The sequence below is a fragment of the Eublepharis macularius genome, chromosome 11 (genome assembly GCF_028583425.1).
Source record: "Eublepharis macularius isolate TG4126 chromosome 11, MPM_Emac_v1.0, whole genome shotgun sequence".
Lineage (NCBI taxonomy): Eukaryota > Metazoa > Chordata > Lepidosauria > Squamata > Eublepharidae > Eublepharis > Eublepharis macularius.
In genome coordinates this window covers 89,808,379-89,826,762 of record NC_072800.1, presented here as the reverse complement: position 1 = coordinate 89,826,762, position 18,384 = coordinate 89,808,379, and the positions used below count along the sequence as shown (strand labels likewise).

The following is an 18,384-nucleotide window of genomic DNA, read 5'->3' as shown; positions in this document are numbered from 1 at the left end:
GAAAGACTTCTGCCTGAGACCCTGGAGAGATACTGCCAATTTGAGTAGACAAAACTGATCTCAGTGGACCGAGGGTTCGAGTCAGTATAAAATACCTTTATGCATCCACTCTTCCTCTGGGCAGCAGAAATTCTCCCCATCTCTATGTCATCCACACAACAACCCTGGGAGGTAGGTTAAGTAGAAAGACAGTGACCGGCCCAATCCCATTCAGCCAGTTTCGTTGTCGGAGAAGGGATTCTAACCCATGTCTCCAAGACCTCAGTCCAGAAGTCTGCAATCTCTGATGATTACAAAGAGACCGACTATGTCAAAATTTAGAGCAAGAGATCAACGCTGCTCAACCACATGACATTTATGCTGTGGAGTCCTTCTGGTTTTCATCTTGTCCACCAGCAGGAGACCCAGTTCAGATGAGCGAGGCTGTTGTGGAGGAGCATGGGGGGAAGGGTGGTCCCATAAATATGATCTTGGTCCAGCATACCTACGGGACCACCTCTCCCCCTGTGTTCCTCCCCAGTGGCTCTGCTCATCTGAACAGGGTCTCCTGCAGGTGCCACCCTACACATGGGTGAAATCAATAGCTGCCCGTACACAGGTTTTCTCTGTGGTGGCCCCTACCCTGTGGAACGGCCTGCCTGTGGAGGTCAGGAGAGCCCCTACTCTCCTGGTTTCTGCAAATGATGCAAAACTGAATTATTAAAAAAGGAGGGATGTATTGTAGGGAGGAGGTCTCACATGCTTTGCTAATGAATTAGGGACCATATACTTCACCACCATGTTGCCTTACGTCCTATCCATTGCTTTAAGTATGTGCTCCAATGTACTACCTGTTGCTTTAAGTATGACTCTACTGGGTAGTTCTATGTTGTCTAATGTCAGTCCTAGAATTGTTTATGCTTGCTTCAGCATTTTTTTAACTCTGTATTGGAATTTTTTGCTAATGTCAAGTCTTTGTAAACTTGCATTTATTTACTCTATGGTATTGTTTCTGGAAATGTCCTTGATATTGACTGGACTAATCTCATACTATGAAATCCATCTCGAGAAAGTGAGAAAGGCAGACTATAAATGACATAGACAAAGAAAGAAAGAAAGAAAGAAAGAAAGAAAGAAAGAAAGAAAGAAAGAAAGAAAGAAAGAAAGAAAGAAAACAAGCAAGCAAGCAAGCAAGCAAGCAAGCAAGCTAGTATGAAGCCTCATTTGACCAACTGAAATTGTACAATTTAAAATTACTGATGGGGATTAATAGTCAATAAAGTTTCTGAAGTCTGTCTTACAATGAGTAATCAATACACAAAGGTGCACCCTGCGCTATTGTTTTAGTTCACCGGCATCAATTTGTGTATGATTCACGCTTGGATTCCTGGCAGCTCTTCACTCTGTCATTTACCTTTCTGTAAAGGAGCTGTAAGAAGCTCTTTAGTCCCATAGAAATCTTTGACTGCCGTTCCCTTCACATGCCAGTTATTCTAGCAACCCACCTACTCCTCCACTACACATTTCCTTTACTTAGTTTGAGAGGCATATTTGGTTCCACACTGAAGCACGGGTGGCAGACCACGCACTAGGCCAACACTGCAGCCCTCCAACACCGCACCTGACCAGCTTCCGGAGCCTGTAGTGTGCCAGATGAGACGGCTGTGCACAAAGCCATTTGTGCACAAAGCCATTTGTGCACAAATGCACATTGCCAGTGTCTGCAAATGCACATTGCCAGTGTCTACAAATGCACATTGCCAGTGTCTGCAAATGCACATTGCCAGTGTCTGCAAACACTGTACGCCCTGGCCCAGCACTGGAGGATTTTTTCACTTCGGCTTTGTTCAGAGAATATCTGTTAACGTTGCTGGGTTATGAACTGCCCACATTGCGACACTTCCCCAGCTGGCTTGGGGCAGAGGGCTTTTTCTCCCTGCGAGCTCAGCTTTATTGGCACTTCTGCGTGGGCTGCAGTATCAATAGGCACCTTACCTAATGCAATTTTTCTCCTTTCTCCTTTCTTACGGCTCATCTCCTCCGTTGAGCTTTTCTTCCACCAGCTTCCAACCCTCGCCGAACTGATTGGCTTTCCCTCCATTCATATGCATCTTGGGGACCCTCCCACCCACTTCTGCATTCGTAATTTTTTTTTTAGAGCTGCTTTGAAACTTCCCCCGCAACCCCCTTCTTCGCTATCTCACCCAAGGCGAACAGAGAACTTTGTCTACCTTCCTTTCTTCTCCAGGGCATAATTTATGTCAGCCCTTATGCCCCAGAAACTTTCCCAGCCAGAACTCTGGAATAACCAGGAGAGAATGCCTTGAACATGCACAGACTAGGGTTCCCAACCTCCAGGTGCTAGCTGGAGATCTCCCAGAATTACAACCAGGGCGCACGTCCATGGAGGCGGGTCCGGCAGCTGCCTTGTGCACTGAGGCGCCGAAGGGGGCGCGCGTCATGGCGCTGGTGGCGGCAGCAGGAGGGTTGGGAAGCCACCCGCGGACTGCCCCGGCTGCCTGCTGTGCCTGGCCCGCAGCTGCTGTGCCCGGGTGGGAGCACACGCTGGTGGGTGCCGCGTGGGGCAGTCTGAGTGGGCAATCTCCCAGCCCTCCTGCTCAGTTGTTTCATGCTGCTGCCGCCGTTGCCTGCGCACAGCTGGGGCCGGCTTGCAGTGGCACGCTGCGTGATGATGTCACACGCAGTGACGTCATCACGCAGCCCGGGTGCACGTGGGGGCAGCAACGGCCCTGAAGCTGCCCCCGGCCTCAGGCGCCTGAAACTCTGGCACCGGCCCTGATTACAACTGATCTCCAGGTGACGGAGATCCGTTCCCCTGGAGAAAATGGCTGCCTTGGAAGGTGGACTTTATGGCATTATGCCCAGCTAAGGTCTGCCCAAACGCCACCCTCCCCAAGCTCCGCCCCCAAATCTCCAGGAATTTTCCAACTTGGAGCTGGCAACCCTAGCACAGACTGCGTTTCTTCCACCACTGAATAACCAGAACTAGCCCTCATATTTAGGATATTAGGCTAGACTAAAAACTTTCCAAGATAATTGGTGGGATTCGGGATGGGGGGTAGGTTCAACCCCAGTGTCTCTCAGAAGTCCTTACCCCTGCAGAAACCCTGTGCTGGACTCAACCCACATAATATATATATATATATATATATATATATATATATATATATATATATATATATATATATAATTGGTATTTGCTTCCATTAGATTGCCTCGTTTTGTATTGCCTCTCCCCAAGCCAGTGAAGAACTTCTTTTCACTTTCTGTCCATTTAACACACGTTACCTAAGCTTCAACCACAAATTGCTAGGATCGGGGCCTTGACAGAATTGCCCTGAGGCACCGGAAAGACTTCTCGGGGGAGGGTGGGGCTAACACTTGCAAGACCCAACCGTTTCAAGAGGCTTCAAAGGCTGGTTTAATTAAAGATGGTCTGGAAATCCTTGGGGGGGGGAAGCTGCTGAATATTTTTAGTGTTTTTTACAGCACTGGTGATAGGGTTGCCAACCTCCAGGTGGTGGCTGGCAATCTCCCAGAATTACAACTGATCTCCAGGCCACAGAGATCAGTTCCCCTGGAGAAGATGGCTGCCTTGGAGGGTGGACTCTAGGACGTTATATCATACTGAGGTCCCTCCCCTTCTCAAACCCCACCTTTCCAAAGCTCCACCCCCAAATCTCCAGGAATTTCCCAACCTGGAGCTGGCAAGCTTAATAAACTGGTGAGCTTAATAAAGGCTACTCTGCAAATCCTTCTTTTTTAAAAAAATGGTTGCTGAATATTTTTAGTGTTTTTACAACATCGGTGAACAAACTGCTTTGAGTAGTATGTTCAGTTTAAATGAATGAACGCATAACTTTATTCTAATCTGCACTTCCAGTCTGAGGACATTTGGGAGCTGGGGTGGAATTTCTCAACTGTTCCCCTCTCCTGAAATTCCTCCTGGGATACAGTTTGTTCTTCCTCTATTGAGGAAACTCCCAGCAGGGTTTAAAGCATGTATTTAGTTCTCTTGTAACAAAACACTCCAGATAAGAGAACTTCAAACAGAGTTTCCCAAAGAGGCTCACTTACTGGGAATGCGCTGCAGGAAAAAAAGAAATCACCCAGTATCAAGGCTGCCTGCTGGAATGAGTGACAGGCTGCCAAGGGGCTTCCAGATCTAATTAAAAGTCTGGTTATTAACCTGGTATTATCTGGTACCAGGATATCCAATGGGCCACCCGTTCTCATATCAACCTTTCCACCAATTCAAACTAGATTCAGAGCCCCCTGCCTTGGGTGCCTCCACCTGAAAAAAATGAGGAAAGGGAACACCAGAGGCAGGGACTTTTTTGTGGTGGCTCCACAATTGTGCTACTCACTCTGTACAGAAATTGCATGGCACCAGGCTGGTGCTGGGCAAAACCAGTTTCCATTTCTTCAGAGTTCTTTAGAGTTGATTTGATTGTAAAGACTCCAACCTTTTCCCACTCCCTATGTCTTATGAAGGGAGCTCTGAGTCTCAAAAGCTCATGCCCTGAAAATCTAGTTGGTCTCTAATGTGCTACTGGACCTGAATCTTGCTCTTCTACTACAGACCAACATGGCGACCCACAGGGCCGGTGCCAGTTTCTGGCACCTGAGGCCGGGGGCAGCTTCAGGGCTGTTGCCACCGCCATGCGCCCGAGCACGCGCCTCTGCACTGGAGGCAATTGCCACAGTTGCCTCCATGGACGTGCCAGCCCTGGCGACCCACCTGAGACATGTTTCTTCAGGCTTTATGTCGATTTGCTTGGTTCTTCTACGGTGGGGTGCATTTTCTCTTGCCCTTGAGTTGGTCATTTATTTTATGCTGTCCTTTGCCTTGGCCTTTATTGATTTTGTTTCTATCTTTTTTTAGACTGCTGATTATTTCTGGCAAGGTGCATTGTGGCTGGATGAAGATGCTTTGACTGATGTTTATTGCGCAACGAGTCAGTGATTTCACTAGTGTTTCATTGCTAGTTTCATTGCTTGCTGTCTCAAATCTTGCTGACTGCTTTATCCCTTTAATTTGTTTATTTGGAAGTTGCCTCAGGTGTTCACCAGCTATGAGGCATAATGGAAAGATTTTAAAGAAATAAAATGCATAAAAATATAGGAACGCACCCACTGTGTTTGAGTCTGGAGCGGAAAGGAATTCGTATGTGGAATTCCAGCTGCTTTTCTGTCCGGGGAAGTAACTCTCATTTCTCTTGGCCATGCTCTGAGGAAAATGTTTACCCAGCAAGCCCCAGCAAATCTGGGAGTTAGAGTCCAAAAATCATCAGTTTTTGATTCTCCAGCAATGGCTCGAAGACAAGGGGTGGAGGCAAAATTAGAAAGCAATGTTTACATATCTTGCCATGTTCCGTTTCCGGGGGCTGGAGTGATTGATTCTGTTGTGGCGAGATGTATAAAGAGAACAGAATGATCCGGGACAAGAAACGCTGTTGTAAACGGTCCAATACGCAAGTGGAGACGCCAAGGCAGCAATCAATTTTGGGAGAAAGGTTGGAGGCCAAGGAGGAGAGCAACACTTGATTCGGTTGATTCGGTAAAGCCTTCTTTGTTTGGGAGTTCACATTTTTTCCACGAAAAGGGAGCCAGAGCTTACTTCTGCCATTTTCCCAATCCCCACCGACTTTAAAGAAATAGAGACCTCACATCCTTTTACTGGAGATGATGGTTTGGCTTAGGGTTGCCAACTCCAGGTAGGGAAATTCCTGGAGGTTTGGGGGTAGAGCCTGGAGAGGGCAGGGTTTGGGGAGGGGAGGGGCCTCAGTGGGGTATATTTATTTACTTGATTTAATTTATAGTCCACTCTCCCCGCAAGCAGGCTCAGAGCGGATTAACAACATACAAATACATGTATAATAACAACATATAATAAAAACATGTAATAAAACACTGGTAGCAATCGTATAAATACTGTACAAAAACATCTTAAGGCAGCCCACATTGCATCTCGCTTCTCAAATGTCATCAGGTCCATGGGGCAGGGTGGCTAAGATTTAATAAATACAGGGTCAGGGGCACATATCCCCTCCCCCACTGTATAATGACAGAGTCCCCCCTCCAAAGCAACCATTTTCTCCAAGGGAAACGAAAAGCTCAGAGCTTTCATTGAATTTCCAGGTGCAGAAATGCAGTCTGGAACAAATATGGGAAAAAAAATTAAACAGTGCTGAGAATCCAAGCCCAGAGATTAGGCCGTCTGCATAAGAGTCGAAAGAAAGAGCAACATAAATTATTTACTGATGCTTCGGATGACAGCAGGGAAGGGAAAAGGGGCAAGGGGCCAACGGCCTGGGAGAACAAAGAGAGATCTCCCCTCCCTCAAAATACCTGGAAAAGTGAATACACACATGAAACTGACCTATACTGAATCAGACCCTTGGTCCATCAAGGGGAGTATGATCTACTTAGACTGGCCGTGGCTCTCTGGGGTTTCAAGTAGACGTTTTTCACATCACCTACTATCTAATCTTTTTAGCTGGAGATGGCAGGAATCGAACCGGGGATTTTCTGCATGCTAAGCAAATGTTCCACCACTGAGCCTCAATCCCTGCAGATGTGGATAAGACCGGAAAGTTGAAGCAGGAAAAGTCCTCTGCTCAGAGTTAATTGCGTCCTGCTAAAGCCAGCCTCAACCCGATCTTACTTTGGTTCCACAAAGAAGCTTGCTGCTGTTCGGTGATCTAAGAAATGGGTCATTCTGCCATCAGGTGAAGATGGTGCTGAGAAATTTCATTTTGTCCCATTTTGCTGCTGGTGAAACGGCTACTCAGTCTTGGCATCTTACGTACAACTGCTTTTTTAACACCACATTTCTAGCAAGCAGAGGATACCCTGAATCCCCTGTAGAAAAAATTGCCCATAAGACCTGCTGATAAACATCAAATCAGGACACACATCAATTCTTCCTCCAGGGTTGAGCATCCTATGGACCAGAGAGTGTGGAGAATTTCAGACTTCACAGAGATTAACAGGCTGGGTTGTGCAGCTGCCATCCAATTAAAGGTTGATTAAAATAAAGTTGCACAAATCAGCATGTGCAGGAGACTGATGAAGAAAAAAGAACGTGCTGTCTGGACTGGGCCACACCCTACAAAATCTGCAGAAATGAACAGTCTTCTTGGAAGAGCGTTCTGGCGTGGAGTGGACTGGGATGTTAAAACAGCGCGGGAGCAAGTGGAGGCAAGGGGTCCCTGAAGTCAGGGTTTGCCCAAGAACTTTTGGTGTCCAACTTGATGAAGTTTTGCTACCTTCCTGCATCTGCCTTCCAGGGGACCGACTGACCACTTATCCTCCCCATCAATGAGCAGTGAGAAGCCACTGCCTAGCCACTGGCAGCTACCACATAGCAGAACAAAGTGGTGCCTGGCCTTGCCCTCCTGTATCAAGGTGAGGCTGTAAGTGGAGGCAGAAAGCTGCAGCCTGCCCTCCTTGCCTTCCACCATTAAGGTTGCCGGGTCCCCTTACCCTCCATGTGGGAGGCGGGAGACCTGTCACTCACCATGTTAGAAGTCTTTGCGCGCGCTCCTGGGCTGAGCGATGAAATCACTTCCAGGAAGTGACATCATTGTGCAGTCTACACGCTGCCCCTGGGAGCACTCCCACACTCTGCAGTGAGCTGATTTCGGCCCCTGGAAGCACTCCTGCACTCCCAGAGGCGGTGCGACAGGCCCTGGAGTGCTCCTGCACTCCACAGGTGTGGAGGGTGGGAGTGCAGCAGATTTTGGCCCCTGGGAGCACTCCTACATTCCCAGAGGCGATGTGATGGGCCCTGGACCACCCCTGCAGTTCTCAGTGGGCCAATTCAGGTCTGAAACGAGGCCAATTCAGCCTGTTTGGGGCCCAAATTGGCCCACTGTGGTACACAGGAGTGTGCTGCACCACCTGGGAGTGTGCCCTGGGAGGGGCGTTCCCCCGCCTTTTCCCCACTAGTAGGGGCAGGGGTGGAGGGTGGAAGCAGGGGATCCCCTGCCCCCAGCGGGGGACTGGCAACCCTATCTACCACTAAGGAGGCAAGGGGAATCCAGAAGCTGCTGCCTTCCCTCCTCCCCACATCCTGAGATTAGGGGAGACAGGAAGCCACTGCCTGTCCTGCTCATCCCCTGGCAAAGCAGAGGGAAGGCGGAAGAGGGCTGGGACCACCCCTTGTGGGTGGGGTGCCTCCTGGGTCTGCTGCTTACTACAGTAGACCCTGACTATGTGGGCAACTGGGTTGGTGGGTGCCCCTCCACCTCTGGTGCCCTCGGCGACTGGCTGCCTAGGGCACACTCCACCCCTGCCTGTGGTATTGGCAGCATCCGTGGGATGCTTGACTCTGAGTGGTGTTGCTGCAATAATGGCTACAGGTGTGGATTCACCCACTGAGTGGGCTTACACCCTTTGTCCTCATCACCTTGGCCCAGGTCTGAGCCAAGAAGCCTGCACGCCTAGGGTTGCCAGCCATCAGGTGATGGCTTGCAACTCATCTCCAGGCCACAGAGAACAGTTCATATGGAGAAAATGGCTGCTTCACATGGTGGACTCTATGGAATTCTGCTATGATTTTCCTCCCCAATCCTGCTTTCTCCAAGCTTCATCCCCCCAAATCTCCAGGAATTTAGCAACTTGGAGCTGGCAACCCTACTTGTGCCCCTACAAGGATGGCTTGCTTCTGTCAGACAAAGAGTTAATGCCCCCCCTCCCACTTGCGGTGGTGGAGAAGGCCATTCTCTTGCCACGCCAACTTCCCCAAGACTGGAGATGGAGACCAGACATGTGTGAGAGCTTCGAGCTGAAGGTGCCAGATGAATCAGACCCCGACTTCACTAAAGCCCTGGGCTAAAGTGCCTTTCAACCATACTCTCGGCCTCATGCATGTGGGTGCTTTTGAAGCCCTCAGCGGACAGGGACGGGCATACCTGCAGGACCGCCTCTCGTCCTATATTCCCTGGAGGCTGCTTCGATTAGCAGACAAACAACTACTGTTGATCCCTGGGCCCAAGGAGGTTCGTCTTGCCTCAACCAGGGCCAGGGCTTTCTCAGTCCTGGCACCTACCTGGTGGACCAATCAGTGGAGGCCCGGTCTCAACAAGATTTGCTATCTTTTTGCTGGGCCTGTAAGACGGAGATATTCCGCCAGGCTTATGGGGGTTGAGGTGGACAAGCCACCCAACCGGAGCCTCCCAGCTGGGGGGAGGGGAGATACGTGCCAATTCTATACGGGCTGAGTTTTAACTGCCCTGCCTTGTGGACCCAAAGTGCTATGTAGGGTGCAAAATAGGGTTGCCAGCCTCCCGGTGGTGGCTGGAGATCTCCCGGAATTAAAAGTGATCTCCAGGTGACAGAGATCAGTTCCCCTGGAGAAAATGGCTGCTTTGGAGGGGTAAGACTCTATGGCATTATACCATTCTGAGGCCCCTCCCCTCCCCAAGCCCTGCCCTCTCCAGGCTCCACCCCCCAAATCTCCAGGAATTTCCCAGCCTGGACCTGGCAACCCTAGTGCAAAATGAGCTGCTTTGTTTATGTTTAAACACAATATTTTATAGTTGCTACCAATGTTTTAAATTGTTTTTAAATTTCTGATGTAAAACTGCTCTGAGCCCACTTGTGGAGAGAGTGGACTATAAAATAAATTAATAATAACAGTAATTAATGGATTTCTCTCACACAGCACACTGACGGCTCTCTCACCACACGAGTGTCCTGGCATGTGGCACAGAACTCGCCGAAGCAAGAAGTATGAAGTTGAACGGTAGGGGAAGAGAGTCGTAGAGACCATTAGTGAATCAGCTTGTCCAAATAAGTGACTCACCGTTGGCGGGTCCTTCCCTCTCCAATGATTGATTGGTTTAAGTGGGTTCCATGAGACAGAAGCCCCGTAACGAAGCCTGATATTTATATCTAGGGCTTATGTAAGTTACTTGAACATAAAGTTACACGGGAGGCGTATGTGGATGCCAGCGCTCAGCCCTGCTCCAGCGCAGGTGTGTTGTGACAAACCAAGAACCTGTCTGTCAAATAAGCAGCAGTTTGCCAGAGAAAGTCAAGCCACAGGAACCCTACAATCTCTGCCTTGCGCCCGGGCTCCCAGCAGGATGAAACTCCAACTAGGATTGACATGCTACAAATAACTCTTGGCACAGTGCTAAAAAAAAAGATATTTCTCAGAGATTCCAAGTAATGCCTCAATTCGCTTAAAACTCAAAGCATAGGATCATAAAATCATAGAGTTGGAAGGGGCCATACAGACCACCTAGTCCAACCCCCTGCCCAATGCAGGATCAGCCTAAAGCATCTCTGACAAAGATTCATCCAGCCTCTTCTTGAAAACTGTCAGTGAAGGGGAGCTCACCACCTCCCTAGGCAGCTGATTCCACTTTTGAACTACTCTGACCGTGAAAAAGTTCTTCCTAATATCCAGCCGGTACCTTTGTGCATGTAGTTTTAGCCCATTGCTTCGGGTCCTACCCTCTGCTGCCAACTGGAACAGCTCCCTGCCCTCCTACAAATGACAGCCTTTCAAATACTTAAAGAGAGCAATCATGTCCCCCCTCAATCTTCTCTTCTCCAAACTAAACATTCCCAAGGCCCTCAGCCTTTCCTCGTAGGGCTCAGTCTCCAGACCCCTGGTCATCCTCGTCACTCTCCTCTGCACCCTCTCAATTTTGTCCACATCCTTTTTGAAGTGAGGCCTCCAGAACTGCACACAATAATCCAGGTGTGGCCTGACCAAGGTAGTATAGAGAGGGGCTATGACCTCCTGTGATTTCGAAGCTATGGCCCCTTTGATACAACCCATGATTGAATTGGCCTTTTTTTGCCACCGCATCACACTGACTGCTCATATTTAGTTTACAGTCCACTCTTACCCCAAGAATCTCTTTCATATATACTCAAGTGGACCAGACCGTCTGGTCCACTGTTGAGCTCCAACCTCACTTTACATGTGCTCTTTTAAATACTTTTCACATATAGGAGAAAGAGGCTTTAGAGTTATGCATCTCAGAAACTCTTGAATGGGATGTTGGCGTCAGGGGCAGGGGGGACACCCGAGAACATGTGACGGTACCTTCTGCTGAGTTAAACCATGTGTCAATCAACGGCAGTCTTGTCTTCTCTGGCTGACAACAGCTCTCCAGGGTCCACTATTCACCAGAACCCACTTCCCAGAAATCCCTGCTCACTCTCTTTTGGGAGAAGTCATCTAGCTTCACTTACCCTGAACAGTCGAAAACATGGTGAAGTAGGTTGGACAGGATATCACTTTAATTTCACCTTCATTTGCCGCAGGCCAGCAAGTGATGTTATCAAACACACTCCGGCAACCTGTGGAAAGAGACAAACACTTTAAGAAAACCTCAGGGGAAGGAGACGAGGGGCCCCACAGATATTTGTCCACTGCAGAGTGAAAGAAGGGTCAGTTTGTAGGGCAGAAGAGGGATGTTCCACCTCTCCATCCATTTTTTGTCCTACCAACCCTCCAAGAAGCTAGAAGGTTGCCAGGTTGAGCCTGGAAAGTGACAAGATGGCTGGGGGTAAGGACTAGAGATGGGCACGAACAGCAATACGAACAAAAAAAGCCACGAACGCCTCAAGCTGCTGTTCATGGACAAGCTGTTCATGAGGCCCCATTCTAAACGAACAGGTGGTAATTGCAAGCCTTGTTCGTTGCCGTTCGTCGAGCTAGGCAGTCTGGCACGTTCAATCAATTCCCTTGGCAATTTAGGCAGGGATTGTCTGAACTCCTGCTGTTGCCCTGGAAACCCCAATCTAAGCCCAATTTAGATTGATAGGTAGGTCTTCCTTTCAAGTTCCAGGGCTGCTGCCAGGCTCTGGGGCCAAGCTATTATTTATTATTGGTACCTTTCCTGCTGCCTGCTCAGGTTAGGTTTCTGGGAGTGGTGCAGTAGGGATCTTGACTTGGATATTGGCTGGAGGAGAGCCTGCTGGCCCCTACGAACATCCAACCACAAACATGTTCGTGAACAGGGCCATGTTCGTGGTTGTTCGTGAGTCCCTGTTCGTGGATGGCAACGAACAACTAACATCACGTTTGTTTGTTTTCTGTTTGTGCCCATCTCTAGTAAGGACATGGTGTCTGCATGCATCATTGTAGACATTTTTATGTCACACACGCCAAAAATACCTCTGCCCAAGGTTGCTAACCTCCAAGTGCAGTCTGGAGATCTCTCTGAATGACAACTGGTTCAGATCAGTTCCTCTGCTTTAAGAAAATGGCTACATTGGAGAGTGGATTCTATTGCATGTTACCCTGCTGAGGTCCCTTTCCAGGATGTACTCTCAAATCTCTAGGAATGTCCCAACCCAGACATGTCAACTCTCTGGTCTACTGATTCACTCTTATATTAGCAAAAAGATAGGAGCTCTTTAACTAGCTGTTGTTTCCTGTCTATGGGTAGGTTTACCATGTGCCCACTTATGGCAAGCAATCTCCTGAGCATTTGCTCCATTATCTGCTGCCCCTTAGAGTGGGGATCCACGTCCCTGCCTTCCAACCTTCCTGCTGGTTGCCAGGCTGACTCTAACAAATAGGTGTGAGCAGACCGTAAGAGAACTCTGCCCAAACTTCTGTTGCTGATCATTCTGGTGAGCTGGGGAGGTTAAAGAGCCCTTTGCTTGTATCTCTACCTTAAGTAAGAAGTAACAGTGGAGATGCTTTCTAAGGGAAGGGGCATGAGATGAGAGGCTCTTCTGGGAAGTCTAGGGGGGGGTGGATTGAGCTCGGTGGCTGCCAGTGGCTTACCCCCATTACAAGACCTCTCCGATTTCTGCCTCTGCCTCTAAGGGACATGGTTATGATCTCAAACTGCAAAAGTATGAACACATCCAAGTGGCAATTGCTTAACCATAACCTGTCCTCTGCTGTTTTAAAAGCCAAGAGAGCGATGTTTCTTTTTGAGAAAGATTGCCTACTAAAATAGAATTCTCTTGTAATATATTATCGGTGATTCAAAACATTCCTTGGCAGCTGTAGGGTACAAAATAGCAGGCAGTGCCATACGGCTCAAATGGATAAGACTAACACCATGCACCTTATATTGTCCATAAAATGCAAACTCCGGCCTCACGCAGCCTCATTTTGTCTAGGGGACGTGCATGGAATTAACAGGTTTGGTTTCAGTATTCAAAACCAAGCTCCCTTCTTTGTCAGTGTTTTAAAGGAGGGGGAAAAGGAAACAACTTTTATCCTTTGAAATGCTAACAAACAAAAGCACAAAGCCTAATTTCAAATAGAAAACCTGGGGGGAGATTAAATGGTTAAATATCTCTTCTCTGCATGGACCCAAAGCAAATTGAAGCCGCACAAGCCCATGATCTGCATTTCAGGGAGATGTGTGACCTTCATCTTGTCTGTTTGAGATTTGGTGTTCATGTCCATGTGTTGACAATATGCAGCCATCCTCACATTTGACTTCTGGAAAGATAGTTTCAGATAGGTAGCCATGTTGGTCTGCAGTAGAACAGCAGGATTTGATCCAGTGACACCTTAGAATAGAGATGGGCACAAACAGCAATACGAACAAAAAAAAGCCACGAACAGCCCAATCTGCTATTCGCGAACAAGCTGTTCGTGAGGCCCCATTCTAAACGAACAGGTGGTCGTTGCAAGCCTCGTTCGTTGCTGTTCATCTTGCTGTTCGTCAAGCCAGACGAACCTGCAAGCAATTCCCTTGGCAACTTAGGCAAGGATTGTCTGAACTCTGTCTGAACTCCCGCTGCTGCCCTGGAAACCCCAATCTAAGCCCAATTTAGCTTGATAGGCAGGTCTTCCTTTCAAGCGTGGAGCTCCAAATTTGTTATACGGGAGACTCCGGTTTTGCAGAAAGTGGAGAGGGAGAGTCAGTTGCTGTTGGCATTTTGATAGAGAGAGTGCATTGGAGCTTGAATTTCCTTTGTGTGTGGTGGGATAGGGATCTATCCCTTCAAGTTCCAGGGCTGCTTCCAGGCTCTGGGCCAAGCTATTATTTATTATTGGTACCTTTCCTGCTGCCTGCTCAGGTCAGGTTTCTGGAGTGGTGCAGTAGGGATCTTGACCAAACTTGGATGACGGCTGGAGGAGAGCCTGCTGGTCCCCACGAACAGCCGACCACGAAGATGTTCATGAACAGGGCCATGTTCGTGGTTGTTCATGAGTCCCTGTTCATGGATATCAATGAACAACAAACGTCATGTTCATTTTTTTTTTCTGTTCGTGCCCATCTCTACCTTAGAGAACAACAAATTTTTCCGGGTGTAGGCTTTCAAGAGTCAAAGTTCTTGACTTGTGATAAAGCCAAGCAGTGGTGGACTTGTGATAAAGCCAAGCGATTTTGGTCTAAGATATATGCAGAGATATTGATACTTATGAAAGGTAATTTTTTAAAATGCCCTGAACTGTTTCTGTTAGGGCTTAATATGGAAAAAGTCAATGTACTGGACAGGACATTATTGTATTACATGTTGGTGGCAGCAAGATTATTATATGCGCAATACTGAAAGCAAGAGGAGATACCAGAAATTGAGGATTGGATACAAAAACTGTTGTATGTGGTGGAGATGGACAAATTGACAAGAAAATTGAAAGAACAAAGCTCAAATGAATTTTTAAAGGACTGGGAAAAATTTAAAGAGTACTTGGAAAATAAGTGGGATGTAAAAGGACAATTATGGTCTATGGAAAGTTATTAATGTGTATATGATAATGGAACTAGAAATTATGTAAGAATTGGGACAAATATGAGAATAGAAGGAAATGATTTAAACAGGTTTTAGTGCTGTTGGAGGTCTAGGTTAAAAGGGGGAGAGAGGGTGGAAAATGTGTAAGAGTCAAAGCTCCCTTCTTCAGATCAAAAGCTTATACCCTGAAAATCTTGTTGGTCTCTAAGGCTCCATTGGACTCAAATTCTGTTTTTTGACATCTACAGATCCTGGGGGAGAAAGCTGAAACCTTTTCACAAGATATCCCCAGAAGGCAAAATTAGAAGTGGTGAGTCCCAAGCAAACAAACCACAGTAACCGGAACATAGGAATAATGGAGAATCTGCGAGCAGCATTCCATCAGAGAATAAAGATGACTTCTGGATCTCAGAGCTGAGCTCTCACAAATCAGTTCTACACATATGGTAGAGTCAAAAAGGCAGGGTGGGTTATCTTTCCTCCTTAAGTCACAAAAGGAACTCGTTTCAAGTACAGAGCTGTCGATGTGAGTCACTCTAACATAACGAGAGGAAGAAAAAATAATACATTTCCGCAAATGTTGTGGGAGTATTTCAATATGCCTGCCTGATATGGGCAGAGGTGTAGGAATGCACCCGTGAATTTTATCTGACAACAGAAAAATGTACAGCATCACCGGAAAGCTGTGCCCTTGTTCCCCTGAATCCAAACTGCTTCTTTCATCCCACCAGTCAGGAAGAAGGGTGTAACACACAATCCAGTGGACAGGGAAAGCCCTCAGATAATGAAAGGCCATTCAAGGAGCTTAATAACCAGGAGAGCTCGAAAAGAAAAACAGCCTGACGGCAAAGCACCCAACGTTCAGTCCAGGAATTCTAGCTTCAGGATGCAGAAACTTTATTCTGTCTCTGTAGAAGCTTTCCTGAATAGCTGCTCTTGTCTCTACTGCCGTGTGGTGCCACCATCTAAGAGCCAAACTACAAGTGACGCCTGACACTAGCTGGACACTTGTCAGCTTCCCTCAAGTTTTGATGGGAAATGTAGGCAGCTTGGCGGAATGTTGGACAAGTGACAGTTGAAAAGTCCATTGGACAGCAGTCGGAGAGCCAAGTGGCAAGACCAGGACGTGCCTACATTCCCCATCAAAACCCGAGGGAAGCTGACAAGTGTCCAACTAGTGTCAGGCGTCACTTGTAGCTTGGTTCTAAGATAGCCAGCTCAGCAGGAATCACGGGACCAAAAGAACCAATAAGGTTCTACCTGATGCTATAAACCTGCCAACAACAGCTTGGCTCTTGACCTTAATGGACACAGAAGAGGGTAACTCTGGTTAGGAGTGTGTGGTGAGACAGCTACCCTGGCAAAAACTGTTCCAGGGCTCCTTTGCAGGAAATTAAACTTTTAGCTGCACATAGAAGCTTCCTCCTCCCTTCTATTCACTTAACTGAATTCTATGTGCATGCATGCTCCTTTCTTCACACTGAGCTCTCTTCTCTAGGTAAATGCTGCAGGTCAGAGGACTATATAAACTTCCCTGGAATGTAATTTGATATTTATGTGGCCAATCTCCAAGAATATCCGGCTCTGGTTTAGAGTAGAGATGGGCACGAATCGAATTACGACTCCAAAAAAATGCACGAACCAGGTTGGTTCGTGGTTTGCAAACCAGTGGTTCATGGAAGCTCATTTCCATGAACTTCCACGAACTGGTCTACTGGTTCAATTGGGTCATATTAAAGGGGCAGTTTAAATAGCCATTTCCCTTTAAACTATCAGCTGGCAGGCCTTCTCTGCCTCCCTGCGGGCTCACGCAGCGGCGGAAGAGGCCGAAAACTGCCTTCCCGCCCCTCTCAGGAGGAAGGGGAGGACACCGTGGGCTCGCAGGACAAGGTAAGTGTGGGGCTGGGGCTGGCGGTGGGGGCTGGGGTTTGGGCAGTTTAAAGGGCCCTGCCACTTGCAAGTGCAGGTCCCTTTAAACTATCAGCTGGTAGGCAGCGAGGGGGGGATCCCCCCTGCCAGCTGATAGTTTAAAGGGACCTTTAAACTGTCAAATGCCCCTTTCCCTGCCGCTGCTAAGCAGCCAGAAAGGGGGCATTTAAACCCCACGAACCTCGAACTGGTTTGTAAACTTGCCCCAGTTCATGCCAGCTCGTGGTTCCTGGTTCGTGAAAACCCATGAACCACGAACCTCACGGCTCGGGTTTTTTTGTAGTTTGTGCCCATCTCTAGTTTAGAGCATTTTCAGTTCCTCTTTCTTTTTATGCACCCCTGTAACCGCAAGGAAACAATTTCTCAGCTACTGAAATCCCACCCCCCACTCCTGCTCATGGAATTGTCGAGTGTATAAATTCTGCAGAGGAGTCCTAATTAGTATGGGAGTTTTAAAATGACTCTTACTAACTCGGGATATTGAGAAGCCTGCCTATGAATATAATATTGGTATAGGTTCTTGAGGGGTAACTCAGGCCTAGGCGTTTATAACAGATGCTGTGAACAGAGAAATGCCGTATTAGCTTAATCTCTGGGCAACGCTGCGCTGTAAAAGGAAGACCAAGGCAGCACTCCTGGCGCTCTTAATAAAGTGGTCATATTTAATAATCCAGCACATTGGAAACGTATTCATTGATCGCTCAGCATGGTCCCTCTCTTGGCTGGAGTAATATGGGGCCTTTGATGATGGACAAAAAGGTCCTTTGATGCCGTGTGGCTTCAACAAGCCACTGGATTGGGCGCCACACCCTTCTCCCCGGGTGGAGTGGGGGCTGAAAAAGCTACTTTGAATAGGGCCGGTGGGGGGGGGGGGCGGGGAGAGGGAATAAGGCTTTGCATTTGCAGAGAAGGAACAACTTGCATTCAGTTCTGCAATTTGGTGATTTTATTTTATTTTTACAAATTCAAAGCAGCTGTGGGCGGGTGAACAAAGAGCAAATGAAGAACTAGATAACTCTTTCCTTGCTTCTTTACTCAGAATTGCCCCAGAAGCTTTTTACTCCTCCGGGGGGGGGGGGAATAGGAATGAATCCCTGTATCTTTTTGCTTAGGGTGAGAAAATGGCTTGATTGGGAGAGAAATGGACAGGGGAAAGGGCCACCAAGGAAAAATTTAACCTAGCCTTTCTGCTTCTGCCAGTTGTCTGCTTACAGAGGCCACTTTGGTGAAGTGGTTAAGAGCAGCAGGACTCTAATCTGGAGAGCCGGGTTTGATTCCCCACTCCTCCTCTTGAAGCCAGCTGGGTGACCTTGGGCTAGTCACAGCTCTCTGGAGCTCTCTCAGCCCCACCCACCTCACAGGGTGTTTTGTTGTGGGAATAATAATAGGCAAACAAAAAGGAGAGAGTCCCTTGCTAGAGCAAAACAACCAGAAGAACCCAACTAGTTCTAAGAGATCCAAATAAATACACTTTTTTATTTTTAACAAAGTGCAAGTGCTGTTAAGGGCAAGAACTTATAACAATATATTACTACCATTTCAATAATGGTAGTAATAATAATGACATACTTTGTTGTGGGGATAATAATTCATTAGAACACCTTTCAAACTTTCCAAACAGTGTCCATTTGATATATTATCATGATTAGTCCACCAAAATTCTTCTATTATATCATTTCCTTTCTTTTTACAGGCAAAGAACCATCACGGCCGCTCAGGTGATTAGGAGCAGTCTATGGTATTCTTGAAAACCGAAGCTCCTGGCAGGGGGTTGGCAAC

General features: G+C 47.6%; 1 protein-coding gene across 1 annotated transcript in view; it reads right to left on the bottom strand.

The window, feature by feature from the left end:
• The window catches only part of LOC129337975 (vasoactive intestinal polypeptide receptor-like), a 156,724-nt gene that overhangs the window by 68,997 nt on the left and 69,343 nt on the right, over nucleotides 1-18,384 (bottom strand). Inside the window, exon 3 of the mRNA XM_054992007.1 lies at nucleotides 11,218-11,325. Within this exon, the coding sequence (XP_054847982.1) occupies nucleotides 11,218-11,325 (108 nt within the window). The remainder of the gene's footprint in view (nucleotides 1-11,217; nucleotides 11,326-18,384) is intronic.